Source organism: Maylandia zebra, linkage group LG16, assembly GCF_041146795.1.
Source record: "Maylandia zebra isolate NMK-2024a linkage group LG16, Mzebra_GT3a, whole genome shotgun sequence".
Taxonomy (NCBI): Eukaryota; Metazoa; Chordata; class Actinopteri; order Cichliformes; family Cichlidae; genus Maylandia; species Maylandia zebra.
In genome coordinates, this window is record NC_135182.1 from 20,440,263 (window position 1) to 20,461,267 (window position 21,005).

Below are 21,005 nucleotides of genomic sequence, written 5' to 3' on the forward strand. Positions count from 1 at the left end.
TAGCGATAGAAATAAATTCTGGTGACCTTACTAATATAATTAGCAAATTTGAGGTCACTGACAAATACGTCGAATGTCAAAGAATAGTACGAAACCCATAATGTATTTTTTATTTGTGTTTTTATACATAAAACTGCACACGCACAACTGCAGAGCTGCCTTTATTTCAGTCTCCATCTTTACAATTGACGGTCATTTACATTTTCCAAATACTGTGGCTGCAGTTTAGGCAACACTGTGTCACGTGATTTTTGCCATCCCACAGACCAATCAATCTGCGTGCCTGAATACGTCACGTGACACCAATACAAAACCATCTTCGTGACAGCGGTTTTGTTTACATGCCGAGGAAGCTACGCTACTACCTGCGTTAGCTAAACGTTTTTCACTCAGCTAACGCTATTGGCGCGCCACCATGGGGAAGTCGTTTGCTAATTTTATGTGTAAGAAGGATTTTCATCCTGCATCGAAGTCAAATATCAAAAAGGTAACTGCTTGATAACTGTTGACGCTGCTGAAACTACTGAACGCAAGCTTAGCTTCCTAGCTACTGCTACTAGCCTAGCTCGCTACGTCTGAAAAGCTTACACTATGCTGACTGCCTTATTAGCTGACTGTTAATTGTTGACTTCAGTGAGTAATTTTATTTAGTCTGTTTTATGTGAACCATAAGGTTGGATAAACCAACAAAGTTAGCTGGTAGAGATGTTTTATAAAGCTAGGAAGAGTGAGTGCTTTAGCTTCCCTGCGATCTTTAGCGACAGAGTGAACATTAATACTCTGAACTTTTTAATATAGCTCACAGTCACATGCTGCTCATTTGAAGTCTGGCCAGATGTGACCATTTATTTACTTTTATGTTGTTTCTTTTCATATTTGCTTACTGTTGGATGTACTTTTGACTACTTGATTCAATGTGAGTGTTTGAAAGTTATAGTATTGGCATCCATAGTGTATAGGGTGGGTTTGATTGTGCACCTCTGATGCAGTAGTTTAACAGCCAAAATGGTTACTTTGAGATCCTAAAGATACTATCACAGAGGGCAGATTGGTATTAAGTGTTTTATTCTTTTTTTAAGTGTTTAAAAGCAATCAAAATTGTTGCTCATCCAACTTCTTTAAGCAAACTAACCACTTCGTGATATTAAAAAAATGGCTTCTCTTATGTCTCTCTTATGGTCCAAAGTTTGGACATTTATAATGATTGTTGTAAAATGTAATCATCAATATATCAAATACTGAAAAATTTCTTGAAAATTCCTGAAGCTTTCACTAACTGTTCTTACCACAAAGAGGGGAAAGTAAATCAGGATCTGTATTTTGAGATAGATACATCAAAAACATCTGATATTTGGCTACTTAAAATTCAAAAAACAAATAAATAAAGCAGTCCTGTATAGTATCAATTGAGTACATACAAAAACAGTGATTCACATTGCAAAAGACAGCTGGTGATGAGTTTTGAATGGTATATAGTTGTATTTCACAATAATAAAACAAATATAATACTTTTTTAAATGGAAGTCTTTGTCACAAAAATAAAGAAGAAATGGAAAAAAATATGACAAGTTGTACAACTAAATGAAAATATCAGCAAATAGTCTAATCCAAATAGAACAACATTCTGGTGTTTCCAGATCGCCCACAATGACTTTTCTCTTTCTTTCTTTCTGTTGTAGGTATGGATAGCAGAACAGAAGCTGACCTTCGAGAAGACGAAGCAAGAAGACCTAATGCAGGCATATCTGAAAGAGCAAGACACTTACAACAACAGGTTAGATAAATACCCAGGAAGATACCTGAAAGAACACGTACAACGCACGTTTTTGTACACTTATAATTGAATATTGAATATTTTACTCAGTAAACTGAAAACTTTTCTTTTGCAAGAACAAAGTCTACAGTAGACATTGTCTTACAACATCCTCCAACTTCTTATTTGTAAATGTTGATAAATACTGTTTAAATAATAATTGCTTTTTTACCTAAAGGTTGTTGATGGGTGATGATCGTGTTAAAAATGGCCTGAATTTCATGTATGAGGCTCCACCCGGAGCATCCAAAGGTAGGTTGTATTTTATGAAACAACTGTAATGTGTAATAAAGATCTCAATTCTGAAAATGTGGTTGTTAAGAAAAAAACATTCCTTTAATGTAAATGCTTGTTCCTTTTTATTTTCTCCTCATAACTGTCTTCTGTCCTGAAGAGGAAAAGAAAGAGGTAAAGTAAAATTTTACTGTCATCATTGTTTCAGACCAGGTGTGGTGAAATTAAGTGAACACAAATGTGTTGTTGTCTGTAACTCACAGACCTAAATTAGAAATAATTATTTTAAAAAAACACCTTATGGTTAAACATCATAAACTGTGTTTTCAGGAAAAAAAAATCTTATGAATGCATTGCAAACTATATGGTCCCGGTGACCCTAAAACTATAAATATAAACTAATGCTTTTACCTTTATATTCAGTTACTTGTATGTGCATGATGGTTTGACAGCAAACAACTTATATAGGTTCATTCATTTATAATAAGAAAAGTTACTATAATTTGTAATGAAAGACTTCTGACTTTCAGGAGGGGGAGGAAGAGTACAAATTTGAGTGGCAGAAAGGAGCTCCTAGAGAGAAGTAAGTGGTTGATTTTCATACACAATGAAGTTTTCTGCATTGCTGCCAGAATTTGCATTACTTTTTAAATTGTATCTTTTTAGGTATGCAAAGGATGACATGAATATTAGAGATCAGCCCTTTGGAATCCAGGTGTGTAATGAGTTCTATTTATTTAAATTTATATTGCACAAATAATCCCCCAGCCTGGCAGTTAATGTGTAAAGCTGCTTTCACACATGAACTTGGGAGAATTTCAGGAGCGTCAGGTCGGGATGTTTTCCACAGTTGCCCTTTCTCACATGTAGCGCACAGCAGGAAACGGTCTGCTTTAGACACGTTTGCACTACTGGAAATAAACCGTGTGGTTTAGGTGAAGAAGCTGCATGGGTAGAGCGTGCAGGAGGTAGGACATAGGACAACCACTTTTCACATGTGCCTGTGTCGGGCAAGTCCTTGAAAAGTTCAGGGCTGCAGTTTATATGTGGAAAATGGCTTAAGAGTCATGTTAAGCAAGTGACAAAAGAAACTATGTTAAATTTATGCATTCAAATCCTACAAATGAACCTTTTAGAAAAATCCCTCTGTAGCCTATGACTACAGAGTCAGCTGTAGACAGTTATTTGTTTTTGTTTTTTAGAGGATCAGAAGCTAAAGAGAAAATGGCAAACACCGTCTTATGTAATGCTCTGTGAATTATAGTGTATTTTTCTTATTATTAAAGGGTTGCATGTGCCTCCAGTGTTCGGCCAATTCTAATTTTTGTTATTGCCCAACTTTCCAAGGTGCGCAACGTGAGATGCATCAAATGTCACAAATGGGGCCACGTGAACACGGACAGAGAGTGTCCTCTGTTCGGACTGTCAGGTATCAATGCCAGCTCTATGACCTCAGAGGATGGCGCAGGTAAATACATTTTTTTTGTTTGTTTGTTTTTTAATCTTTTAAATGAGAAATTCTGTGTTAACGCTGCTTTGACATCTATATAAAGACACCACTATTATTGTTGGGTACAGTTTTTTATTTTATGGCAGGATAATCAATAATGAGTTTAGCTGTAGTGCACATATACAGAATCTTTTTGCAGTGGAAAAACTCAAATAATTATTACTACAAAAGAATAAAGCGCCAGAAAATTTGCGAGCACTGGGAAGCTTTGCCTGTCACACGATTCGCAGCAGGTACACCGACTGTATCGTCCCTCTCTGGCTTCTGCTGGAGCTCCCGGCCTTGAGCTGATTCTGACTTGTGCAATCAGCCAGTTGAGTAGTAAAGTAATAATGTTTACCCTGGGAGAGTCCAGTCAGTGGTGTTGATGGTGGAGTGCTGTAATGGTCCCCCTCCTGTGCCGGGAGAAAAAATGTAATTATTGTGTATTCTGATTCCCTTAACTGCTGCTTTGGCAGAGAATGATATTGTATGATTTGCTCAGCCGGAAGTGGAGTGAGTTGATTTGATGTCCCATTCTGTTAACAAAGCCGCCTCTGAAATTCCCACTGTGGAGATAGTGGATGGTATGGCTCTGACATCAATGGGACTCTGAGGCTGTGATTTGTGCCAACAGGTCCGTCGATGCACCCCTCGGAGTTAATGGCGGAGATGCGAAACAGTGGGTTTGCTCTGAAAAAATCTGTCCTTGGTAGGAATTCAACTGTTTGCGATCCATTGCAGGTAATTGTGTCTCACACTGTCATCTCCGTGCACACAGGACAATATACGAACACACGCGTACTGTAAACTATACCCTTGAATGGGAGAGAGAATAACTAACTACAGATGCGGTTTGTCTTTTGATCGAATAGATTTGTAGAAAAGTGTAAAATAAAAAGTCAGATAAGTAGATTTAATAAAGAAGTGTTGTCACTGTCAAAGCCGATCAATGTAGATTTATTGTCAGGGCTTATATTTATTCGTAAATTGTAATGTTATGTGTGCTTTGTGATATTCCAGGATTATGTGGCCAGTGAGGAAGAGGAAGACCCCGAAGTGGAATTCCTGAAATCTTTAACAACCAAGCAAAAACAGAAACTCCTCAGGTGAAAAACCTTCACACATGATCACTTTTATTTCATTAATATTTAAATAAAATGTAAATATTTAGACAAAATTTAAAACATGGTGTGATATGTTTTAGTGTCTATAGCTATTGTAGGCCCAGTTTTCCTATTATGTTTATATTACATTTAGTTTTTTGTCTTGTATCTTAATGCATTTTTTAAATAATGCAATCACTACATTTTCCGTTTCTGGTGAAGTGTTTAACTCCAATCTCTGCAAACTTTGTGCCTAATCAGAATTTATTATGCACAAATATGCTGCGTCACTGAAGAATTTTAATTGAATGCTTGTTTTCCTTTATTTTTTGTTTTGCAGAAAACTGGATCGGCTAGAAAAGCAGAAGGCAAAGAAAAAGAAGAGCAAAAAACAGAAGAAGAAGAGCAAAAGAAAACACAAGAAAAAGCATGAAAGCAGCGACAGCTCGAGTGACTCCTCCAGTGGCAGCAGCAGTGATGATAGTGGCTCAGATTCAGACAGTCATAGCAAGTCCAAGAGCCAGAAGAGAAAGAAGAACAAGAAAAAAGATTCCTGTCGGGATAACAGCTCTGAGTGCGAGCGACAAGTCAAGAGTCAGAGAAAGGCCTCTTCTCACAGGAGCAGGTCACCGAGCCCTCGCACTGGACAGAAGCAGACTAAAGAGGAGTCTGGAGATTATAGACAAACAAGGATAGAGAGGGGAAGGAGCAGGAGTCGGAATCGCAGCCCCAAGAACGCGATCACGCTGGAAGGAGGTCAAGAGAGAAAGAGGCACAACAGCAGGGACAGGCAGAGACCTAGCAGCTCCAAGTCTGGCTTGGACAGAAGTAGAAGCCACGAGAGAGGCAGGGAGGACGAAGGTAAAGACAGACGTCACAGTAGAGATGGTGAGAGGAACAGAAGTAGCACAGAAGGAAGGAAAGGCAGAACAGCAGATGGGAGGAGCAGAAGCAGAGAAAGGAGAAGAGAAAGGGAGGGCAGAGGAAGAAGCAGGAGTAAGAGTAGGGAGAGAAGAGACAGAAGTGGGGACAGAACAAATAGAAGACACTGACCTCCTTTCTTTAAGCTTGTTTTTCCTGCATATAGAACTAAAGGAAAAAGGAAAATCTCATGCATGTCTCTTGCACTATCTATTAAGTAGTAATTTTTGTTATGCATGTAGGGTCCCTTTATTTAAATAGAAGAAATTGTGTGTTGATCTCCGTTTCTTCCAGCAGAGGGAAGCAGTCAACAGAAAATATCTAGATGCATGTCAGTGCACACTGATGCTGTTTTGTACTGTATGAAAGGGTCTAAATGAATTGGTTACCATTAAAAGCAATTTGCATCTGATCCATTGATGGGAAAATGTTGGACTCCTTTTCAGGGTCACTACCAAAAAAATAAAAAATAATAAAATTCATCTGATGCAATTTTTAAATCTTACTTTTTGATTGTGTTTGTGAAAATTGTTTAGATTTTTTTTTTTTTTTTTTTTTTTTGTTAAAAGCAGGACTGTTATTTTCTGATTAAATCTTTAAATCAATTAGTTTATGGAGTTATTTATCGCGATGTTTAAGTTTAATGTCAAATTTCATGAAAGTGAAGACGTGGACTGATGTCAGTCTTTATACCCGTGTGCTCTGGACACCTCATAGAAATTTCATACACTTTTTTTTTTTTTAAATCCCCAAATTATTATTATTATTATTATTATTATTATTATTTTTTTAGTAATGGGCACAAAATTTTAAGACCAGTTTCCCCGAATTTTAATGGCCTTTAAAGTGCGTTATCCATGAATCTCTGTAAAACGCTCGTTGGGTTTTTTCCGGGCGTTAAATGAAAATAGACAAAGAATAATTTGTGTACAAATAGCCAGCGAGCATAGTAACACCCCGTTATAAGGCATGCAGTAGATGTGTATAAATTAAGGCAGTTACAATTGCAGTTATTTCATTGGCTACTTTTACATGAGACATTTACATTAAATATAACCTGTAGAGTTTTAAATAATTTTTGTAGCGATTTTTCTTTGACATTTAGACTTACAAATTGCAGATTTTGCAAACTGTTTTGATGTCGATAAAAATGACACATTTTGCCTCCCCCCCAAAATAATAATAATAAAAATATGGAGGAAAAAACAGTTGCTGAACGTGTCGACAAAATATTAAATTTCAGCGTTATTATTTAGGCTGTTTATATATTTTTTGATTAAATTCAGATTGGAAATGTAGTAATTTGATAGTTTTCACTTTCTGCCCGTTTCCTTGAAGCCGCTGCTACACAAAAGGAAATGAAAATAATTTCCCTCCTATTGCCTTCTGGTCAATTTAACATCCTCCTTAAAAAGAAAAGGGAAAAAAAGAGGGTGTCTGGATGAGATGCTTTTCCGTGACGTATTCCTAGTCCTGGATTCATGCTGTAATTATTCCCCGGCCTTTTCTTTGAGAGTCGGACGCTGCACTGGGTAAGCACAAAGAAGTCAGAGAGCATCCTTGAACCCTTTCAGTGCGGGGCCACTGATATTCAAATAACATGCAGCTACCGTTTGACTGCGCCGTGCAAAGAGCATTTTAAAATTCAACATTTGCATGTGACTCTTTGCCCCCCGTCTTTTTCTGAAGTTTAAAAAACTGTTCCCATATAACGTGTTTCTGGCAAAGAGAAAGAAGCCACATCCTTATTCTCAGTCCATCGATTGCTATGCAAATGAAAGCAGTTAATTTGGACAATTAGAATAAATATTCGGGGACCTTTGTCAGCGAACCCCCTTGGAAACCCCTCGATAAAGTGAAACCGAACAAAAGATGTCTCGGAGATTAATTAGATATTTGATAAGACACGAATCCCTAATCGCAAATACAAGACACATGGGGCTGCGATGTGCTCCAAGTCATAATTAATACCATTTAACAAGATTTTCATTTGGGCATGAAATGTCTTTTCCGGGGCATTAAACATTGATTTATTCCATAGAGGAAATAGTTAAAGTCGACGTATTGTAGGTGATTTTAAGAAGGAAAAGAAAGCCTGTGATGAGCTGTCACACTTTAAAAAAGTAAAAAAATAAAAAATATATATTTTTAGATTTAAACCTAATAAATAAACAAAAAATATATAAACTCTACATCACACACTTAAAGCCTTTTTTAAGATGTTTTAATTACGATAAAATGAAAGCCTTATACGTGTGACTTTATACAGGTAAACATTTATATATAGATAAATTTTTTTAGCAAAGAAATAAAATGGTTAACCAAAGTTTAAAAAGCCGTTTACATACATATCCACAAAGTGCGTCGAAAGTAAACTCCCTGATTTCCAGGATACCAACACGAATAAAACAATCATAGCCTAACATTTACATGAAAATAACACATAGTTTAGTCGTCAATATACAAGGTGTAACTCACATTGTCCAACCAAAGTTCAACAGGTTTCGCGCATTAGCAAACATCCATTTCATTTTCAAGCTGTCTCCCTCAAATTTTCCGAAGGCCTACAGTAAATCACTCTTTTTTTCTTTCTTTTTTTTTTTTTTTTTTTTGTAAAGATGAATTTACGAATGAAATACTCGTCACGCCTGTGGAGAATATATATTTTTTTAGATTTTGCTATCGCTTCTGGAAACATTTTCCCCTTTACTGTCCGTCAGATAAGACCCGTTTTCATTGCTGTGCAGTTTTTATTATTATTATTATTTTTTTTTTGTGTGTTTTTTGTTTTAATCTGGATTGATTTTTTGGGAGATGCCTCAGGGTTCGTCGTGAGGAGACGGATCCTTAACAGTAATTCTGGGGTTCACCCCTTCCAAAATAAGTTCTGGGGACTCGGACCTCGGGGTCTCCAGGTTACTGGTGTCGGTGTCACTGTCGCTTCCCTTTTTGCCTCCTCCACCTGCCGTGTGTGTTTTGATGTGCTTGCTCAAATGATCACTCCGCATAAAGCGCTTGTTACAAACCGGGCAAGCAAACCTTTTCTCGCCGGTGTGGGTGCGCAGATGTCTCTGGAGCTCGTCGGACCGAGTGAACCTTTTGCCACAGAAAAGCCAGTTGCAGACAAAAGGCCGCTCGCCGGTGTGCCATCTCAAATGCGCTTTGAGGTGAGACGTCTTTCCGTACACTTTACCGCAGCCGGGAATGTGGCAGCTGTGGAGTCCCTTTCTCCGCAGGCTGGCCCCGGCGGGTCCCAGCCGCTCAGCCTCCTGGCAGTTCGGGCAGTCGCATGTTGCTCTGCCAGAGTACCTCCTGGACGACCTCGAGGAGCTACTTATTCCTGAACTGCCCCCTGAAATCATGGCGTTGGCGGCAGAAGCGTCTGTGTAAGAGGGGATGACTGTTTTGAAACCGTCCTGCGTTAACAGGTGCTGGCTGGTGGACAGTAGGTGAGACGCAGAGGGGCTGATTCCAGTGGAGCTAAACGCCGAGTGGGTCAGCGAGGAGAAGTCCGGGTTGTAGCCACTGAGCTGGGAGTGGATAGCCTGCGGGGTGCCGGAGTGCAGAGAGGTCTGAAGGGTGCTCGCGGGGTTCTGGACATCGAGCCACGACCCGGGATTTGTGTGAACGTCCCACCACGAGGACGCACCATTGGTAACGTCACCGGAGATGGTTGAGTGGAACCCCGACTTGTACCACGACTCGTAGGGGTGCGCCATCCCCACGCGCGGGTACAGAGTCTCTGCTGATGTGTGGACTTTGGAGATAAAAGCTGACTGTCCAGATTCCTGGGTCGTGACGCTGGCGGAGTTGGAAAACAGACCGCTGTACTCTGTGGAAAACGCAGACGAGGTCGGGGAGGTGGAGGCTAAGCAAAAGGCGCTGTTGCTCGTGCCACTGGTCTGTGTTAGTCCTGTCGAAGCGCGGCTCGTCGCTACCGTGAAACCGGGCAGACTGGATCCTAAGTTGCAGCTGGAGGAGGATCTTTTCCACGGGTGAAATCCACCTTTCGAGAAAGCGCTGGAGTCAGGTAAAGTTGTAAGAGGACTGGTGTTGCCAATTTTGTTACAAGTTGCAGCCAGCATCGCTAGAGGTGTAGTTCCAAACCGTGGTTCTTCCTGGGTGGAAAAAAAAGAAACACACAAACACACAGACACACACACACACATGGGCTTAGAACAGAGAATAACAAACGAGAAAATGAGGAAAATCATTTCGCTTGGCTTGGAGAGCACTCAGCATACATGACTAAAATTAATTAAATACGACAAAATTTCATAACTTTACTGAAACGTCTTTGGAAGCGAATGAACCCGAGATTTTCTTCTTAAAGGCGTGTATGTGTACAGAGTGTGTAACATGTAAGCAAAGCAAGGCAAGAAATAAAAGTGTTCATCGAGTTTCTAAACATGTTAAGAAAATCTTTAAACGACTGCAAAGTTTCATCTCCATGTTTTATACGTTTTGTCCAAGATTAAAAGTTTTAATTGTAGTAACTGAGAAAATGATAAATTCTACCCGTGGAAAACACGCGTGTTTTGAAAAGCAACAAACACATCCCGCCGCACAGCAAAGTGAGCGGCGACAACTTTACGCGCAACTTCTGTGCTTGGACACAAAGTCAGACTCACCCCAAGTATAGACGTAGCCATATCCAGGGTCTGTGCTGTGATGAGAGGGTTCGCGATTTCAGTGCTGTATGGCTCCAATTTGTGTCAGATTTACCGTGTTGACTCAGGTCACACGGTTTCTCTCTTGGCTCGCAGCTCCCAACACTACCTAGTTGTAGCGAGCGTGTTCTTTGAAGTACAGCTGGCGAGGACGCGCAGCCAATCTGATAGCTGCATTCATGGCCGGGGTTTCAAGTCGGCCAATGAGAGAGCCGACCACAGACAGAAACACCAAAAACCCCGCCGTCAATCATCTGTTTGTGCAGCCTCCGGCCAGACTGTCATACAAGACACGATTTGGTGTTTTTTCTTTTTTTTAAATGCATACAGTTATTTTTATGTATTCTCACACGAAGGCTCAATGTCTCCTTTCATTCCAGAATTGAGTTTTTTAACACGTCAGTTCTCCAAGAGGTAAGCGTTTCACTAATTCTCTAAGGCTTTTGTAGATTGCGGCTTCTAAGGTGCAGCTCCAGGTTTTCCCTTCTGATTTTTTTAAATATTCAGATCATGCGCAAGACGTCATTGAGAAATTGTTGATTTAAGCGCAGTCTGTATGCTTGTGAAAGATAACTCGGAGATGGCTTTATCAGAGCGGTCTGCAGAAGTGCAAGCGCAAGTGCAAGCTGCTGCGTGTTAGGCACGGTGGGAAACGACTGGGGTTTTAAAGTGGTTGTGTTTATATTGGGAAATCAGAGACGGATTAAAGTTTAGCCAAGAAGTCCAGAAACAGGCCTGACAGCGCAGACCTCCGCTTCTCCGAGCGCAGTTAGATTATTTATGAGCCTGCTGCATTCGAGTGACTTTATAGGTGAAGGAAAGCAGATTCATGCAAGACTCGCAATTAATCAGTTAACTTTTTTCCAGCCAAAATCTCCACTTATTTGTGCCTATGCTCGTGTTTGCGCGCGCCAGTGCCACACGCGTACCTCCCTGCCCACTTGTTGGGGGGTGGAGGGACGCAGGTGAGGGGTTAATTAAAAATGACAGCTCACCTGATAAGTGAAAGCAGTAGATCTGTTTTAAAAGACAAGTATTTTATAGTCGAGGAGGGGGGGGAGAGAAGTTTCAGTATCCAGGAGATTCCTGCTGTAAGGCCGCCAGTCATCTCCATTAAACCGATTTATTAACGCGATGTCTTCATTGTAGCTGAGAAATAATTTTTTTTAACACCAGCCCAATCCCACATTTAATTAAATTGCGGACAATGAAGAGGATGCCGCGTTTCGCCAGTTTCTTCTTCTTCTTTTTATTATTATTATTCTCCTTTCTCTAAACTCGAGACTTTTATTTTTCTCCCTTTGAATATAACAATTCAATAAAGCCGCATATTTCATAGCTTGTTAAAAACGCTCAGGGATAATGGCATAATGTAAAATTGACCTGCTCTGATGTGAATCATCATCCTTTTAAAAGTTAAAGCAATTTTCCAGAGAAAGGCTTGACCGAAAGATGTGCATTACAGTATTCAAAACGCGCAAATAATGCTCTATTATAGAGTGTGAATGCTGCCAGTAAACACAGGCGCAATTTGTTCAAATACTCTTTTTTTTCCCTTCTTTTTTTTTGCTTTAAAGCCCCACCTTTAGAAGGGTGAATAAAAATCAGTCTCATCAAACAGGCTACTTGGCGCTGCCAAGAAAATGGAATCATTTTTTGCAATCATGACAATTTGGCAGAGTGCTGTTAACAGTATTAAGCGTTTATTCTACATAAGCACAGTTTATTGTTGCTAAAGAAGTTAAACGAGTCTGAGGATTAAATGAAATTTAATGTAAGCGTTTATAATTTTTTTTCCTGCATGAAAAATATCTTCACCCTGCAATTAATTTCAGATTACCATTATTTCTTAGTTTTGTTTACTGTGTTTGTAATGAATTATATAGTTAAAATGAAATCTGCTATTGTTGTTCTTATATTAATATTTCTTCTTCTTCATAATAATAATAATAATGTATTACTATTATAATTATTCTGATGAGCAGTGTGACCGTTCACATTGCTCCTAACAAAGAAACGTGTGTAGGAATCACAAGACCCTTGTGCACTGATAAATGTTACCCACCTATATTTTTTATTTAAATGTACTAGTACAGAAATGTTTGTGTTAGTTCCATTAACCCAGGCTGATAAAATATGGGTGGTTTTTTCATAGCATGTTTATTTGGGACAAGAGGGGAGAACATGATCTTTCCTTGTCATTCAAAGGAAAATTCTGAGTTGAATCTGTAATTCTGGACTCCATTCGTGAGCACTTCTCTGTGGCAATTAGGAGCCTATTACAAGCCATTAGATTGATCAATGTACCTTAAACAATGGGAATGATTTATTTGGTCGAACAAAACGCTCTGCATCTATTGTGATGAGTCTAAGTGGGGGTGCATCCATCAACAAAAGATAAATGATTAATTCAGACCTATTCATTTAAATTCTTTCTACAAAGCCAGCCTCACTTGCCTCAAATCCAGATTATTAGAGCCTCATTTTCTGCATGTTAAACTAGACAGGCTGCTGGATGGGGCAATGGTTTTTGGTTGTGCCCCTGTGTGCTTTAATTTGTATTTCTGCAGCGGGAAGTTTATTTGAGGATGTTTAACTAATTGTTGTAATTTCGTGTGCTCATGTGGCTACACCTGTTTCTCTCAAAAGGGGGTTGAAGTGTAAACTGTGAGTGAAAAGGATGTTATACTTTACTTCTGTGGTGCTGAAGCTGTACATTTTTTTATCTGGGAAGTCCACTTGGATCACAATATCAGAGGAAGCCCAGTTTATAGAAAATAAATGGGTACAAATATGTCAATTTTATCCTTTTTTTGTTATTTTATGGCTTTTTTGTAAAATAAATGTATAGATAACGTGTTATATATTTTGCATGGATTTCAGTTGTGTGTTTTCCATGAATTCTTATTGTTATATTAGTGACAACTAAAGAGAGACCACAGTCAGAAAATAGATGGCATAAACTGAAGTGCATTGGGAAATTAACCACTTGACAATCAGCTTTTATTTCCATGGGAAGGTAACAAGCTATAAAACAAGGGAACAAGACAAATTTGAGCAAACCTTTGAGCACTGAGACCCACAATAATTACAACTTGTGGAAGCCCCAAGTTAGACGAGCACCAAGACTGGCGATGGAAATGTTCATTAGAAAAAGAAAAATCAAATCAGACAATACAGTCAAGCCTCTGAGAAGGAAAAAATCTGCTTTTAGTAGCCACTTTTCTTCAGCACTGTAGTGCTGATCTTATAGGAGCTCATCGACCTGCATCAATATTATCGACAGCTAAATTTGGAGGTGCAGGTCAGCTCGCCAGCTTACAGTGTCAACTTTCATTTCCAGGGGCTGCAGGTTCTATTTTGAGCGCAGCGAGTGATCTGCTTAAAGTGCAGTCGACTGGTTGCATTTGAGGACTTAGCTTAGTCCATTTTCCTTCAATGAATGAGCTTTTCTTATAGCTGTAGTGGAATTCAGTGGACTCTTCTAGTGTGAGAAATGGCTCCAAAAAAGGTGGGTTTTATTAAGGAACAGATTTGTTTAAAAAAAGGAAAAAACTATAGCATACCCTGTAGATTATGCAATGACAAGTGCTTTTCTGACTGCGTGCATTTCCACATTGTCTTGATTAGGGCAAGGGAGCTGATGCACTAAAGCCACCACCATTGATTGGAAGGTTTGGCACCTCGCTGAAAATAGGGATTGTTGGCCTGCCCAATGTTGGGTGAGTAAAACCTTATTTATACAGACAGGATGGGCTTCTCACTACATTTCATGTGCCCCATGTCTACTGTTGAACTGCACCAACTTGCTGTATGTAAGACAAGATGTAAGCTGCTGCATGACAAGTGCAGACAACTTCTACCTTTATTTCATTGTTCCATGAGAGTTTCTCCATGTTACACCTTTTGCATGCCTTGCTACATGGTGATAAAAATAAATAAATAAATAAATGAATAAATGGCACGATTTTAAATCTGCGTGCCAGAAAGAGCTGCTCCTTGGATAACTGTGGGAAACGTTTCTGTGTTCCTGAATAACCACAACAATGTTTGAAAAGCTCTTAAATTCCTGGAGCCACATGTGTCCCTACTAGCAGGGATCAAACTCCGCAAGAGGTTTTCAAACCAGGTCTTCCCTTGCATGCATCTTAACCCTCTCTCTCAGCTACCCATCCTTTCACAAAGGCTTCAGATGTTACCGTTGTTTCCTTTTTTGAATGTTACAGCAGAAAAGTGTTATAAGGGTAGACCTGGGGCGTCAAGCATCTGCAGCTCATAAAAACCCACGGTGATAAAAAAAAAAAAAAAAAAGGTTAAAGTTTGCATGCCTTTTGTTTCCTCAATGTCTGGATTTATGAATGCTGAATATTACTATTAAATCAGTGGAAAAAGTAGAAAAAATAAAAGAGCAACACCTTACATGTGGGAGCGTGCTGCATTTGAACTGAATGACAGCATGCAAAAAAAAAAACCCTGCATTCCTCTTACTGTCTACTATTGTTTCTGTCCTTTTACTGAATGAGGGAGTGGGGTTCTTGATTGGTTTTGAAAGCTCACTTATCGCTCTGCAAAGCCCATTGCTGGTCAAAGCTCAGTGTACGTCTCAGGCAGTCTGTGAGTCAAAAGGCTGACATCACGTTTCCATGTCACACCTGGTCAGACAAATCTTTTTTGTCAGCATCTACTACATCTAAGACCTTCAGCAACATCCGTGACATAGTGTAATAACAGTGCAGACCCCACCATGACTTCCCTGTAGGCCCCTTTGAGTTACAGAAAGGGCTACGGTGATACATCATGTTCCTTTTCAGCTGTCATGTTCTCATCACTTTGCCCCTCTGTGAAACTTTTTTTTTTCAGTAATTTTCAACAGAACAGTTGTTTTTTCGAGCAGTTTGGAAAGTTTTGGAAAACCAATGGCTTTTGGAAGGACATTGGAAACATTGTCCATGCTCTGTATTGTAATTAGTCAAATGAAAGTAAGCCTTACTGTTTTAGTTAAACTGTGGACAAGCTGGATTTCTTCTTCTGTTCTTTTCTTCTTCTTCTTTTTTAGCAGACACTTATTACTAGAGGGAGGAGATATTTATACAGAGCCTGTTTTCTGCAGCCATTTGTTCACATGTGGTGTGTATTGGTAGCTGTTTTGAAGATTATTGCACACCATCTCATCATCTCTCTAGTGCCCAATGTTTTCGTTTCTTACCCCAGCAAAACCACAATGTCTTCCTGGGTTAAGAAGTAGAACTCACTGAGGTTGCGGCCTGCCATACCACGTTTATGTCAAAGTACAACTTGTCAACCCTCCTATGGTTTCTTCCTGAATGAACTATGTTCAGATGCCAGCCAACTGTTAGTTGGGCGTAACTGACCACTCTTCACACATGGGAAACTCGAGAGTGTGATTCAGCCAGCCTTTCAGCTATTCCTACACTTAGACCACAGCACATGCTCACTGTGTTTACTGCCATTCTCCTGCTCATAGGCTGGAAAAAAGTTTATTCTTGTCTGTTAAGGCTTAGAGAAACACACTATATGGTCTGCATAAAATCTCTTTCACTTCTCTTATGCTACCAATACACAGTATCTACCTTTTGCCTTATTCCGCAGCTCCATTTGACTTAGAAGGCAATGTAAAAACAAGACAATAACTGAATAATAACCTCAGATTGGTATGCCTTATATAAGCTATGCATTTTCAGCTGTTTTTATATAGTGAGTGGAGAAATTTGTCCAACTGTGTCATTATGACAATGAATAAGACCGTTTGCATGATGCTAGCCAAGATTATCAAGATTAAAAAGGCATTCAGACAGAAGAACTGACCAGTAGACTATCATGAGAGTCTTAACTTCTGATATGACTTGTTAAAACAAGCATCCATTGCTCAAAGCATGTATATCCTGCAGAGATATAAATCCTTGATATACACCAAGTTACATGTTTGCACCAATCAAGGTGGAACCTCCCCGCAAAAGAAAAAAAAAGTTAGTATGTCACCATGTGCATGTGCTTTTGTCTCCCCTTCTGGCAGTGAAGAAATTACAGAAACACTTCCATCAGAAACTTTTCCTGGATACTTGCTAGATTCCCCCCCCCCCCCCCCCACAGTCCTAGTTAGTGTAGCCTACCTTATCTCCATTGTTCCATTTCCACCACTTGTTGATTGGCTCAAACTGCACGTAGAAACTAAAGCTGCAATCAGCACCAGCGATGTCTAGGAAACAGTTTATTTAAAGGAAAGCAGAAGTGTATGAAATGTCTTTTTATGTTATATAAACACTGAACCTATGGCGCCTGATGCACCGCCTTTTGACACTTCTGACACCACCTGCCAAGCGAGAGAAAACATACCTCAAAGCCCATCGCACTACAGTTGGCATCACTTCAAGGAAACATAGCATTCAACCTGGAAAATGAGCTCCAGGTTTAAAACTCTAATATACTGTGAATTACCAGGATCCTTACCTTGCACTGATGGGCTTCACCAGCATTGTTGGACTAAAATCGAACTTGAATGAAAATGAAATTTAGATGTGAAAGTTACAAACTGTAGCTTTGACTTTATATTTACCAGATGATAAACATCCCTTAATATCCCTGTTCAAGTTCACATTTGGGCATTTTTTAATTTGAACACCAGTGACACATGCTATCTTTATTAAAAGATGTCTCATAATAACAATCCAGTGAGCAGCGAGAATGCTAGCTAGTCATGAGATGTTTACCTTTAGCTCCGTAGCGGAGCTCTTTAACACATTTGTTTGAGTTACTGCACTTTAAATGTAAGTGTTAGTCTTTCACTAAAAAGATTGATTGATTTCATAGCTACAAATCTTGACTTCCTAGTTTCCATAACCCACCAGCTGAAAAAACACCCAAACTCTGGCTGCAAACTACTAATCTTCTTTTTGTTTTTTCTTTTACTTACTGTCACATCACCCTCAGATTTGCACTGCAGCAAGTGTGTGCATTGCTGTGCTGTTCTCTATATTAAGCATTAAAGTCTACACCTGAGAGATGTTTTAGTGTTACTTTTCTTTTTTACCCAAGGTGACCCGGGAAAAGCTTCAAGTATGTTAGAAAATCAATCTAGCTTTATATAAGGAATTAATACATGCACTTTGGCAGTCTCAAGCAATTTCATGCCTATAGGACTTAACAAACAATAATTTCAATGTGAAGCACTGAGTGAGGGGATAAAGATGGAAAGTCCTGGATTATAGGTAACTGCCATGCCATCATTACTCTTAGACACTCACCATTGTCTGTAGATTTTGAAGTACACTCGAGCTGCTTGTGCCATAGAAAATAAATCTCTCTGTGATCACAACATGAGGCTGCATTTTGTGAGTCCTGTTCAACAGCCAGTCGAATCCATTTACAGCAGATCTATTATGGGATTATCTAACCTTGTAATTGACACAGGATTTTATATTCAAGAGCTCAAATATTCAGCCTGTTAGCGCAACCTTTTCTGCCTCGTGTGCAGATTAAAAAACAACAACTTCATTTTGCATAAATAACTGACATGTTTTAGGATCATGCTATTGAACCGCCAGACCCTACACAGCAGCACTTTTAGATGCCTTGACCTCACTGCTGTTTTTATTTTCAGTAAGTCAACCTTTTTCAACGTGCTGACAAAGAGTCAGGCTCCGGCTGAAAATTTCCCCTTCTGCACCATTGACCCAAATGAAAGCAGAGTGCCCATTCCAGATGAACGCTATGATTTCCTCTGCCAATTCCATAAACCTGCCAGGTATGAGGTCTCATCGTTCCCGTATTATTCACACTTCAGATCTGTAGTCTCTGACAGTCCCCTTGCTATAGGTATGAGAAAACGTATACCAATGTTGTTGACATGTAGCTGTGAGCTTTTAGATTGCTTCTCTGCTTCTTTCAAAGAAGAGCCAAAGCATCTTTCATCACCTGGTTATCATACATACTCATGGAAACTGCTTAAGCAGGTTCAATTCAGATTTCCTGCGCTATGTTGTATATTAGATATACCGTAGCCATATGCATAGATGACACTTTTTATTACTAATTATCCCTCTAACCACACAATTAAACCTCCCCACCTCTCACAAGGTCACGCAAATGATATTTTGCATGTTTCTTATTTAAAGAATATAATTTAAAAACAACCATAAGCATTTTGAATTGATTCTGAAAATTATTACCTGTGCATCTAAAAGCCTCATATATGTTATTCTTAAGTGCCATAGACCTGCAGTGTTGTTCAGATTATAACAAACGCATCAGTGAGCCATTCTGCTGTCATAACCTTCCAATCAACCAAATACCATTTATTAATTATGTCTTATATTTGGTCTTGTCTTAGTACTACTTTAAGTGTCTATTGGCAGTGAACATTGGACTACAATACCTTTAATAAGCTGTCATTAATACGCGTGTGTGATCCTTAAAATGAATCTGTTGTCACTTTTATATTAATGTCATTTGCAGTACTGTGCAAAGGTCTTGGGCCACCCCTCATTACTTTATCTTTTGTTATAAAAATGAGAAATAGGTGCAAATGCAGCATATAAGATAAAAAAAGAGTTTATATTACTCTAATGAGCTTGAAAGTCAATATTTGGTATGGCCAGCTTTATTCTTCTACACAGCTTTCTTGTAATTTCTTTAAGTACTGTTCCAGGCTTCTTGAAGGACATTCAAATCTCCTCTTTGGATGTTGGCTGTGTTTTGTTGTGTTTTCACACACTGCTTCAATAATGTTGAGGTCCATGGTCTGTGGAGGCCAATCTATGACGGTGTGTTTTTCTATCATGGCAGAGCCTCCACCGTGTTTGGTACTGCTGGATATGTACCTCAACAATTTCTCCCTTTCTTTTAAGTGGCTTCTTGATAGCCTTCCCTCTGAAGCCATTTCTGATGAGGCTTCTTTGGACAGTAGATAGATTAACTAAAGGGTATAGGGTAAATATGGTATAGGTTAACTATATTTCCCCACTAATATCTCTTTACCCACCACCTTATTAGTACAGAAAATAATATTTTATGCATGAAAAACTCTGTTCTCCTTGGAATCATTTTTAGAAATTGGAACAAATTGGAAGTTTTCGATTAACAAAATGCCTAAAGATTCCATTTAAAACTGGTTATTTGCTAAGTTGTCTGTTATGAATGAGCACAACACTGCTTCCTCCCTTGAGTCAGATGCTTTTTTATGTTTGAATGAATAATAGTGTCAGGTGGCTTTATAAGCAAAAAAAAAAAATCATTCCTCTGAAAAGGGTCAGATATATAGTCTGGACTGAAAATGAGTGAAAAGCAGCCAAAAACCTTTAGAAAGTGAAGAACTATGACTCGAGTCAACTGTAACAAAAAATAGAAGAAAGTCTGGCTCGTTTGAGGCAACACATGAAAAATCAGAGGTAGCTCAAGACTTTAGCACAGCACTGTAAAAAATTAATAAAGTAAAATCTAGAAAAATAGTTTACTCTTACTCTGAAATGTGGGTAGATCCTGCTTTTTAGTGACTTGCGACTTGAATAACATTGTCATTGTAACATTATTATAATCTGATACTTTGTCTGCCTCGTACTACACCATCAGCTTTCAAATTTCACAGCACTTTATATTATATTGTAGTAGAAAACAGCAACACATCAACCAGGACATCCCCCCCTCCTGTGATCCATTAACCTGAGTGTACTTCATATTGAATTGTATTGGACTGAAGCACAAAAATATGTTGTTTCCATTTTCATCTGAATTATCTGACTGTTTCCTTTTTTTTTCTTTATTTATTTTATTGCTTCTTTGGTTGCAGCAAAATCCCAGCTTTTCTTAATGTTGTTGACATTGCTGGTCTGGTGAAAGGTGCTCATGCTGGCCAAGGCCTGGGAAATGCCTTCCTGTCCCACATCAACGCCTGTGATGGCATCTTCCACATGACACGTGAGTATATATGTGCATATACATATAAATATATTTGGGATTTCGTCATTAGGAAATCATAAAATACTTAATATATAATATTTCATAGTAGTGCTAAAACAGTTGCACGGGCAACATTTGATAATACCAGGACTCCAAAACCAGACATCTGAAAGCAGCAGTTTTAGTGGAGTTTTGCTAGCGGGGCATCTTGTGTGGTCGGTGCCAAGATGAACATACCAGTCAGAATTAATGAAGTCAGGCCAAACCTCACATTCCTACTGGGAGGCTCCCTCAATGAGAATCACAGTAGTGGGGAGTGCCTGGTTTCGACTTCACACAATCAGTAGCATATTCTGAGGGCTGGAAACATCACAGGACTGTTGAGAAGGAGCGCTCCTTATTATTGTAACATGATCCCTAATGCCACTTTTGATTAGGTTTGGTTACAGAAGAGGTAAGTAAGTTATTAATAAATAAAATCTATGAAATTTTGTCCTTTCTTTGTTTGTTTAAAGAAAACCCAGTAAATCTATTCTAATCTATTGTCACCTATATCTAATGTTACTAATGATGTTGTTTATTTGCTATGATTCTAAACACTGCCTGCTGCTACTGTGAAAGTGCAAATGTAATTATCTCATCAAATTATTCCCAGTCTGGCCCTCAGCGAGACAGCCTTCAAACCACTTTCTAAGTCTTCTCCTGCCTCCAGTTCTTCTGTGTCTCTGACATGGTCTTTGTCTTAGACAATTAAAGTGTTACACGCTAGAATAATTCAAATTACAGCAACTGAAATGAATGCAGAGGCCCCATTTAAAAATAGCTGAATTTGTTTGCTGATTGTATGCTGTTATTGACTT

The 21,005-nt window shown here is 39.0% G+C and overlaps 3 protein-coding genes across 4 annotated transcripts in view; 2 read left to right on the forward strand and 1 right to left on the reverse strand.

Moving 5' to 3' along the window:
- Positions 1-302: 302 nt before the first annotated feature.
- Positions 303-6,063, forward strand: cirsr (corepressor of RBPJ and splicing regulator). The gene is made up of 10 exons (XM_004557747.2): positions 303-487; positions 1,680-1,774; positions 1,992-2,065; positions 2,208-2,221; positions 2,578-2,630; positions 2,714-2,762; positions 3,395-3,515; positions 4,174-4,280; positions 4,560-4,645; positions 4,983-6,063. The coding sequence occupies exons 1-10, from the start codon at positions 416-418 to the stop codon at positions 5,692-5,694; spliced, it is 1,383 nt and encodes a 460-aa protein (XP_004557804.1). The 5' UTR covers positions 303-415; the 3' UTR covers positions 5,695-6,063.
- Positions 6,064-7,776: 1,713 nt separating this feature from the next.
- sp9 (sp9 transcription factor) lies at positions 7,777-10,352 on the reverse strand. The gene is made up of 2 exons (XM_004557746.3): positions 10,195-10,352; positions 7,777-9,681 (listed from the first exon to the last, which is right to left on the reverse strand). Exons 1-2 carry the CDS (start codon positions 10,213-10,215, stop codon positions 8,383-8,385), a joined length of 1,320 nt encoding a protein of 439 aa, XP_004557803.1. The 5' UTR covers positions 10,216-10,352; the 3' UTR covers positions 7,777-8,382.
- A 236-nt stretch (positions 10,353-10,588) lies between these two features.
- LOC101485291 (obg-like ATPase 1) overlaps positions 10,589-21,005 on the forward strand; it is a 49,733-nt gene continuing 39,316 nt past the window's right edge. Inside the window, exons 1-5 of one of the 2 annotated variants that reach the window (XM_004557744.3) lie at positions 10,589-10,647; positions 13,577-13,744; positions 13,864-13,955; positions 17,852-17,995; positions 20,036-20,163. In XM_004557744.3, the coding sequence (XP_004557801.1) occupies positions 13,730-13,744; positions 13,864-13,955; positions 17,852-17,995; positions 20,036-20,163 (379 nt within the window). In that variant the 5' untranslated portion in view covers positions 10,589-10,647; positions 13,577-13,729. Of the gene's footprint in view, positions 10,648-13,576; positions 13,745-13,863; positions 13,956-17,851; positions 17,996-20,035; positions 20,164-20,508; positions 20,600-21,005 lie in introns of those variants that run through there. The other variant, XM_012920885.3, reaches the window with a different exon arrangement.